General features: G+C 66.3%; 2 protein-coding genes across 2 annotated transcripts; both read left to right on the top strand.

Annotated features, from left to right (window-relative positions):
* Nucleotides 1–584: 584 nt before the first annotated feature.
* On the top strand, nucleotides 585–2,627 carry MNEG_5806 (Glycine-rich RNA-binding protein 8; the record flags this gene model as incomplete). Its single annotated transcript, XM_014045719.1, has 5 exons — nucleotides 585–592; nucleotides 1,637–1,844; nucleotides 2,093–2,218; nucleotides 2,388–2,441; nucleotides 2,604–2,627. 5 exons carry the CDS (start codon nucleotides 585–587, stop codon nucleotides 2,625–2,627), a joined length of 420 nt encoding a protein of 139 aa, XP_013901173.1.
* A 3,055-nt stretch (nucleotides 2,628–5,682) lies between these two features.
* MNEG_5807 (Myosin-2 heavy chain) lies at nucleotides 5,683–8,815 on the top strand (the record flags this gene model as incomplete). The annotated part of the gene is made up of 6 exons (XM_014045720.1): nucleotides 5,683–5,916; nucleotides 6,463–6,756; nucleotides 6,925–6,996; nucleotides 7,445–7,578; nucleotides 7,828–7,963; nucleotides 8,360–8,815. 6 exons carry the CDS (start codon nucleotides 5,683–5,685, stop codon nucleotides 8,813–8,815), a joined length of 1,326 nt encoding a protein of 441 aa, XP_013901174.1.
* Nucleotides 8,816–9,517: the final 702 nt, after the last annotated feature.

Consider the following 9,517-nt stretch of genomic DNA (forward strand, 5'->3'; position numbering starts at 1 on the left):
CTCCACGCGCATTTGTGCTGCGCCCCCCCGCCCCGCCCCACCCCGCATGCGCGCGGCCGCTACCTGCTCAAACACGGAGATGGCGCGCGCCCGGCTGCCCAGCAAAACTCCAAGGTCTGCCGCCGCGGGCGTGGTCGGGCGTGGCGGGGCCGATTACGGGCCGGCTGTCGCGCCGCCAGGGCACACGGCGCCCGGTGGTGGTGCAGCAGACAATCGCGGCAGCCCCCCAGAGGCGGCCACGTTCCTGAAGGCGTGGCGGTTCACAGCAGCACAAGCAGGACGGACAGCGCGCGGCGCAGCAGCAGCAGCAGCAGCAGCAGCAAAGCAGCATGCGGCGGCGCTCGCCGACGCGCGCAGGCCGCACCCGCCGCCCCCGGCTCGCCGCCCTGGCGCAGGCGCTTCTGCAGCAGGTGTGCCTGGGACGAGTCCCTGCCGCCGCCGCTCACGCCGCTCGCGGTGGACTTCTTATCCCTGGTTGACAGTTTGAGGGGCCACGCTGTCATGCGGCATCCGAGGCAAGGCACCTCGTGCACAACAGGTGCTGCCAGGGGCCCGAGCGCACGCTTCGCACTGTGTCACGGCACATGTCCTGGTGAGCGCCCACTCCAGTCGCAGCTGTCGTCGGCCCGCGCCCCACCTGCTCTCCTCCGCGCGGGTGAACAAGTGAGACCCGACATTTGACTTTCGACGCAATGAAGCCATCGCCGCCTGGCCACGCTGCTGCGCCTCAGGACGCGCCTAGAGCGGGCGCACCACGCATGGCGCGCCAAAAGCTGGCACGCCGCACAGTACGCACGCAGAACACCTGGCTGTATACACCGCAAACCCTCAACAGCAGGGGAATCGGTCGGGTCGTTCGAAACCGTGTGATCTATCGTATCAATTCAACTTGCAGCTCGACATGCCCTGCCGTCGTGCGGTGAGATTATTGTCAGGGGTGATTGTAGCTGACTCAAAAACTCACTTGGAAGTCAGATCACCAGAGCTCTGATCGCCTTGCAGGCGGCCAGGCCCAGCACAGCTGCACATCGCCACACCATGAGTGATTCAGGAGGCAGCTCACCGAGAAGGCGGGCCAGGAGCCGCAGCAGGGAGCGCAGCGGCAGGTGCGGCGGCCCCGCAAACCACACTCAAGCAGCGCACGCACACTGTGAAGTGCGCGGGGCTGGGCCCTCCGCGATTGCAATCATTGGGCCCGGCCACGGATATCTGGCAATATACTCGCCTGTGACTTGCACCACATGGGCCGTGCACCCTGCCGCCTGTTCACATGCAGCCCGGTTGAGGCTGACGATGCCAGGGATGACCGTGCCGCGCCGCTCGAGCGCAACGGCGACGGTGACCGGGACCGGGACCGCGGCAGGGAGAGGAGCCGCAGCAAAGAGCGTGGCGGCGGCGGCAGCGGCGATCGTGAGAGGGACAGGGACAGGGAGAGGGACAGGCGGGCGAGCCCGGCGAGGCGCAGCCCCGACAGGCGCCGGAGCCGCAGCCGCGACCGGCGCCGCAGCCCCGAGCGCCGCCGCAGCCCGGAGCGCCGCCGCAGCCCGGAGCGCCGCCACAGCCCGGAGCGCCGCCGCAGCCCTGAGCGCCGCCGAAGCCCGGAGTATGACCGGCGTTCCCCGCCGCGCCGCCGCAGCCGCAGCCGCAGCCCCGACCGCTACCGGGAGCGCGACCGCGGGTACGACAGGGACCGGGGCGGTGGCGGCTACGACAGGGGCGGCGACCGCGATAGGGGCGGCGGCGACAGGGGCGGCGGTGGCGGTTACAGGCGGTTGGAGCAGGAGCCGATTCCCAGCGCGCGCGTGGTGTTCATCGGCGGCCTGAACTTCATGACTGAGGAGCGGGTGAGCTGCGGCCGGGTGCTGCAGGGAACCCCGGCCACCTTGAAAAGAGGACGCCCCCCACACGCGCCCCCCCCCCATACTCACACCCACACACACACAAGCACGCGCAAGCACGTGAGACGTGCACGTGTCCTTGAGCTAGCTCAAAAATGCACACACAAACATCTGGCATTCACCTGGGGATGCATAAGCTCACACGCCCACTGCGCATCCCGGTGGCGCAACCACCGTCGCCGCCCGGCCCCCAGGACCTGCAGCGCTACTTTGGCGATGCTGGCAAGGTGGTGGCGGCGCGCGTGGTGCGCGACCCCAACAACGGCCACAGCCGCGGCTTTGGATTTGTGGGCTTTGCTCGCGAGGACGAGGTGGACGTGGTGAGAGGGCCCTCTCACTACGGCGGGGATGGTGCGTGTCACCCCTGCGTGCTGCCAGGTTGCACAAGGTGTGCAGCCGGCGCAGCGTGTTGTATGCGAGGGTCACGCACGGCCGCTGTGGTCGCCCATGCTGCAAGCAAGCTGGACACGCCGACTCCCGTATCACCAGGCTATCCGCAAGATGGACGGCGAGGAGATCCACGGCCGCAGGGTGGCGGTGCAGGTGGGATTGTGCATATGCTTGGGCGTGGGCCGCGCGGCATGCTGCGTTGGTGCGACGCATAGCAGTGCGGCCCTTCTCTCTGCCTGCCGCTGCGCCGCCCCATGCCGCGCCTGACATCCCCGTCCATCCCGCTTGTTGTACACCTGCCTTCACTGCATACAGCGGGCAAAGACGACCCTCTACTAATTACGGACGCGCTGCTGAGCCGCCCCCGGCGGGTACACTGACTCCAAGACGGCTCAAGCTGCTGCAGGCAGACTTCAGTGTGCACACGGGTGCTGCTGAAAGTGCCCTCTACAATGGCACATGGGCGACGTGGTTGCACCCTTCATGGGACCTGCCAACAAGCTGCGTGTTCTGGTTGCGGTGAATGACCGTCCAACTTCATGCACATGTGCCTTGTGTAAAGTGAGTTGTCGCAAGCGGCTTGGAAATTTATTTGGGATTGGATGAGACGGCTGGTGGGCCGAACTTGCACCATGAATGTGAGCCTTGACGGACTTGAGACCAGGCCCCACCTTCTCCCCTGCCGAGCGGGCAAGGTCCATTACAGCATTATAGCAACGACAGACACCTTGGTCAGGCAAATGGAACACTTGCTGCTATCAGACCGTGCGAAAACAATGAGCATAAAATAACCGCTGTTGCCTTTGCCGCACCCGCCGTCAAGACGCTCAAATCGCTGAGACATTCATGTCGCATGCGGTTCATAACAATCGAATTTTATGCCCTTGAACTACAGTTCTATAGCATTCATCGACATTGCTGATGTACCGTATCATACGGACCGGTCTCGAAGTTGATCGACGTGCAGTTCGCACCTCATGGGACGCAGGGCCCGAGCGTAACAGCTGCATTCTCGGCATATATAATACCATTAAAACAGCAGCTCGCAAGCATCGGACATCCCGGCCAGCAACAGCAGCACATTTCCTCGCTCTGCCCTCCAGAGTTGGGCACGTAGAGCAGCCTCGAGGGCAGGTGCCGAACAGCATCCGCGTGAAACAGTTATATTTATCATATATAGATGGATTGGTGCTGCCGGCGAGGGGCGCCGGCGAGAGCCACGCGCGCCGCAGCCAGCCTGCTGCTCCTGCTGCTGCTGGCGCGTGCGTCGCTCACTTACGGCCAGGGTGAGAATGCACGACAAGTGGAACGCACACCGCGCAGTAGCAGCATTGTGCTTCGCTCTGCTGCTTCGTTATGGACTGCAACATGGGCGGGCAGACACGAAAATCTTGCTTTGACGTGCACCTTGCCAGGTACATGGCACATGTGTTTTGAGCACACCAAAGCATGAATTGCGCACAGCCGGTTGCCTGAACATGTGCCCGGCTGCACCGCCCTATTTCGCCGCTTGCAGCGCCGCCGTCGCCGCCCGTCGACCCGCGGCCCCCAGGCGACCCGGTGCACAAAGGTGGCCGCACGCTGTGGCAGCTGGGAGAGGATGGTGGCCTGAAGCTGATGGGCGCATCACCGCCAGTGGCACCGCAGCCGAAGTACTGGACCTTCAATCACAACTGCAAGGCCGGCATGTGCACCAGCCTGTGCTGGGAGCGCTCACGGCACTACGACGAGGGCCGCTGTGTCGATGCTTCGAGCGGGCGGCGGTACTGCAAATGCTGGAAGGGCGCGCGCGGTGGGCCTACAGTTGAGGCGGTGTGACAGCAGCGGCTGACATCGCCACCGGCCGTGCTCGCCAAGCTTGAGCGCCCCTTCGTCTTTGCTGGGCCGCGTGGTCCCTGGCCGTTAACCCCGGGGCACCCGCAGCCCCGCAGCGTGCAGTGCAAGCCTGGAACGTGCAACCAGGAAGCGTAGGTGACCTGAGACGCTGCTCGTGTATTTGCTCCGTGCTGTTGCAGTGTGTTATGTACAGCGTAGTATGGCGCTGCCATGGCGCCATGATCAGTTTCGTTTTGATGGCTGCATTGCGTTGATGCCGCCATTGTGCCAGCGGATCACGGGACCTTGACAAATACACCCCCGTCCTGCCAAGCATCTTCCTCCCATGCGTTGCCGGTGCTTGCATTGGCAAGGAAACAACCACATGCTTGAGTTATACGACTTGATTTGGCTGCTAGTAAGCAAGCAAGCTATGCGCTGCGTTGCGTTTGCATACACGGCATGCTCACAGCAGGTCCGTCCCATCTAGTGGAATGGTCACGGGTTGTATGAGCCCGTCAGCAATCAAGCAGCGGCTCGCTGACTTGACATTTTTTCGGTCACAACTTTGGTGCCCCACAAAGTTGCGGCTTGCAAGATGAGGCACTCCTCAGGCACAAACCCTCCAGTCCAACACTGCTGGGCGCCGTCTGCGTGTGTAGTGTGGGAAGCGACCAGCACAACTGCAGGTGGCTTTGCGGGCCCGCGCAGGTGCTAATGAAAGAAGTTATGAGATCGTGTGAGCAGAGAGGAGTCCTTGCTGACTTATTAGGTTGAGAAGAGACTGGTTGCCATCGAAGACGTAACAGCTAGGCAACTGGTGTGCGTTGCGCAAGTGGGGTCTCCTCGCACTCCACTGGTACGCTTCAGAAACACCCCTTCTTTGTAATTGACCCCGGTTCCCTGTAATTGCGACAACGCTGGCCCTCCACACAGACTCGTCACCGGCGTGGCCGCCACATCTCGACGCTGAGACGCAGGATATTGATCGCCGCCATGTCTCCGAGCCCCACACCACCACGACTGCGGCTTCGAGCGCGCCGCTAATTTCAGCCATTTGAAATCACTGAGATTTCAAAGCGTGCATGCGGAGGGGCTCGAGGACGCATCGAACGGGGACCCGGTCAGGTGTGACTCCGCACACTCGCCCCCTGCACCGTGGCCGTGTGCGTGGTGATATCGATGAAACTTCTGAGTCGTATATGACTTGTGGAAGTTGTGTCACCGGTACGCGTGGTCGGAACTTGGACGGCCCTACGAGCAGCAAAGGAGCCGCAGCTCTCCGTTAGGACATCGCCAGGCTGACGCTGCAGTTAGGTTGGGCGTTGGAATATCACCACGGTGTTTCGGAGCCGTAGACGTGAGATTGCTCACTCGAAATCGTGGTGCGGTGCCCTACTCTCCACACCCACCGAGCACAAGGCGCCGAGGCCGCTTGTCGTTGAGCCAAACACACGCGTGTCTCTGCTTCAAATTCTGGAGTGGTGGCCGGCTCAGGCAGGCGGCGCGCCGTGAGCCAATCCACTCGGCGCGTCCGAGGCGGGGCGTGCGTGCCGTGGTAGCCTAGGCGCGCCCCACGATGGCGCCCGCGCAGTGCGCCGCGCACATCGGCTCGGGGGTGTGGGTCAGGCGCGGCCCCACAGGCGGCGTGCTGGCGCGCGCCAGCCCGACGGGCGGCTCGCCGGCGGAGTGGCTGCCGGCAACCGTCGTTTCCGTCGATACAGCCGGTGTGCTTGTGCGCACGGAGGACGGCGATGAGGCGAACCTATCGCCCGCTGATGTGGAGCTTAGAGGAAACGACGACAGCGTGCAGGTGGGATGGCGCCGCGTGTGCCATGGGGGACGGCCGGGGTTGGTCCGGCGAAGCCGCTAGTGGGGTGTGTTGCGCGTGCGGCCCCATATGGCTGCACGTGCCATGCATGCACGCCACGCTTCCCGCATGGCACCGGGAGGCAACGGCGCAGTTTCTCCTGCGACCACGTGCCTTACCCCTCCCGCACATGCTGCTCTGGCCTTCGCCACCTCGCCTCGGGCGACGCAATGCACAAGTGCGATGCTGCACGCCCCCACCCACCCACACCCCCCAACCCACATCCACACGGACACCTCTACACATGCTCACGCATCACACAAATCATTTCATCACGGCCCATGCGGCCGCCCTCGCCCGCCCCGCCTTGCTGCCAAAAACGCGACCGCACCGGACCGCACGGCATTGCACCCAGCGCAGCGCGACCGACCCATGCCCCCGACTCATCCCGACCCTAGCAACCGCCTCCCCCACACCGGAGCCCCGGGTCTCCTCAACCTGCACCCCTGCACCGCCTCATATCCGCTGCCCCACCCGCCTCCCCACCAGGATCTCGTGCGCCTGGGCCACATGAACGAGCCGTCCGTCCTCGCAGCCCTCGCGCGCCGCTACGCCGCCGGCCAGATCTACACCCGCACCGGCCCCGGCATCATCATCGCCGTCAACCCGTTCGGCCCGATGCCGCAGCTGTACGACGCCGCCACCATGGACCGGTACCGCCTGGAGGGCTCCGACGCGGAGGAGGGCGGCCCCGCGGCGGCGCAGCGCGCGCCGCACATCTTCGCGGTCGCGAGCCGCGCGTACTGGCAGATGGTCCAGGAGGGCAGGGGCCAGGCGCTGCTGGTGGGTGGCCCCTGGGGGGTCCCATGGCGCGCGTGTCTGGGGGTTCCCTTGCAGCACGGCGCGCTGCCCGCAGGCGCCCACCATGCCGCACGCGACGCGCGCCGCCTGGCGGCGTGTTGACTGCAAGTTGACCGCTTCGTCCTGCCCCCGCGTTGGGTGGTGCCACAGGTGACGGGTGAGTCTGGTGCGGGCAAGACCGAGACCAGCAAGATCCTCATGAAGTATTTGGCCTACCTGGGGGTGAGTGGGGGGGGGGAGGGGGTCCTTCTACATGGGGGTTTGGCCCATGCCTTCATCAGGGGGTCCATGCTTGAAGGCTGAGATTCTTTCATGCTTGGAAGAGGCGAGGGTGGCGAGGGTGGGGCAAGGGCGGACGCGCAAGGGGAAGAAACGCGCCCAGGCTTGCGGTGGGCGCCAGTGCGGTGATGCGAGAGGGCGTGAGCAAGTGGGAGGACCTCTGGCGGCGGAATGAACGGGGTGTAGAGGGGCAGCTGTTGGGTAGGCTTGAGGCCTGGTTGTTGCATGGAGCACCAGGCGGCGGGCGGGGTAAAGGTGCGAGCGAGGCTGCCGCGCAGGCAAGAGGACAGCTCGCTGAGCAGAGCGGCCGGCGCCAGGCCCGGGCCTTCAGTTGGCCGCAGCAGCGCGAGCTGTGACGCGAGCTGCAATGCGCGCGCGCCGTGGGCTGCAGGGCTACAAGGGCGCGGCCGACGCGGAGCCGGACGACTCTGCGGGGCCCAGCGTCGAGCAGCGCGTGCTGGAGAGCAACCCGCTGCTGGAGGCGTTTGGCAACGCCAAGACAGTGCGCAACGACAACAGCTCCCGGTGCGGGGCACGGGGGGTTTGCGGGGGCGGGAGGGCCTTGTGAGCCGCGGCCCAGTGGGCGCAGGGCGGGTGTCACAGGTGCAGGGCGCCGCCCTGCACAGAGGCCCGCACCCGTGGCGCTGGGGCAGAGGGGAGAGGGCAGGGGCTCCGCACACTACCATTTGTGGGGCTGCTGGCTGCAATGGGGGCTCTGCTGAACCCTGGTGTTGACTGGGACGGCCCGGCATGACATTCTTTGGCTTAATTCAGGTTTGGCAAGTACATTGAGCTGCACTTCAGCGGGGCGGGGTCGATCAGCGGCGCACGGGTGCACACGTACCTGCTCGAGCGGTCGCGGCTGGTGGCGCCCAGCAAGGGGGAGCGCAACTACCACATATTCTACCAGGTGGGGCCGAGGGCGGCGAGGCATGCATGTCACGTGCGCGCGCGCACGCCCGTGCGTGCGCGCGTGCTAGCTGTACGGCAGTGAAGTCCAAATCAATTGCCAATACCGTACAGCCAGCACGATGCGGGAGCAGGGCCGTGTACGGGGTGCGGGGAGCGTGCTGTCAGACTTGCGTGGCTGGGCCGGACTCCAGGCTGAGCACGAGGGGCTGCGGGCCGGAAGCCGGAGGCACGCGGGAACGCAGCGGGCGCGCCGGGGCGCAGGCGGCGCGTGCTGCGACAGCGCCGGCTGCGACGGCGCGCGTGGTGGCGCCGGCAGCACAACACCGTAATCCCCTCCGGGCCTCGGCTTCCACGTTTTCTCACTTGGCCGGGCCGACCGCGCGCCCGCCCGCAGCTTCTGGCCGGCGCGACCCCCGAGGAGCGCGCCCGCTGGCGCCTCGGCGCCGACGCCGCGGCGCACCGCCTCACGTCCGCCGGCGGCTGCCTGTCGCTGCCCGGCGTCGACGACGCGGCGCACTTCCTCGTCACGCGCCACGCGCTGCGGTCGATTGGCCTCGGGGCGGCCGAGCAGGAGCAGCTCTTCTCGATATTGTCGGCGCTGCTGCACTTGGGGGATGCCGTCTTTGAGCCCTGCTACAACGGCACCGACGGCTGCACGCTCAGCAAGGCGTCCCGCGGCAGCCTGGGGGCCGCGGCGGCGCTGCTGGGCTGCGACGCGGCGGCGCTGGCCAAGGCGGTCACGACGCGGACGCGGGTGACGCCGGACGGGCCGATCGTGAGCCCGCTTGGCGCCAAGGCGGCTGCGGAGACGCTGGACGCGCTCTCAAAGGTGACGCGCGGCGGGGCATAGCCACGGCGGCGGCCAGGGGGCCGGCCACGGGGTCGTCACAAGATTGCGCGTGCGGCGCTCAGTGGAGGGCCCCGCCGACCCCGCACGCGCAATCTCGGGAGGGAGGGCGGTGCCTTGGCTGCGCTCCCGCTCAGGCACCCCTGGCGGCTGCTGGCGTCCCAGCCTTGCTGCGCGTCATGCCTCCCTTTCCCGACCCTTCTCAGCCTTGCCCTGCGGTGTGTCGACTGCACGCCCTTTTCACACTCCTTCACCCCCCCATCAAACCCTTTCAACCACACGCCACCCCCGCCAGGTGATCTATGCGCGGCTGTTCGACTGGCTGGTGGCCCGCATCAATGAGGCCGTGGGTGCGGACAAGGTGCGGGCCGCGCACCACAAGGCGACGCGTGTGTGGGTTTTGGCTCCTGCTGCTGCTGCTGCTGCTGCTGCTGCTGCTGCTGCTGCTGCTGCTGCTGCTGCTGCTGCTGCTGCTGCTGCTGCTGCTGCTGCTGCTGCTGCTGCTGCTGCTGCTGCTGCTGCTGCTGCTGCTGCTGCTTGGGGGCGGCCGCGGTCGGCCGCTCTTTGACCAGGGTCGGCTGGCAAGGGTGGCGGCTGGCCGTTGTTGCGGCCGGGCGCGCCCCATGTAGCAGACCACTGCACCCCACACGCCCATGCACGCTGCTATCGCAAGCCCTGCGCAGCCCCCCGCGCGCCGCGCCCGAC

Source organism: Monoraphidium neglectum (assembly GCF_000611645.1).
Source record: "Monoraphidium neglectum strain SAG 48.87 unplaced genomic scaffold scaffold00890, whole genome shotgun sequence".
Taxonomy (NCBI): Eukaryota; Viridiplantae; Chlorophyta; class Chlorophyceae; order Sphaeropleales; family Selenastraceae; genus Monoraphidium; species Monoraphidium neglectum.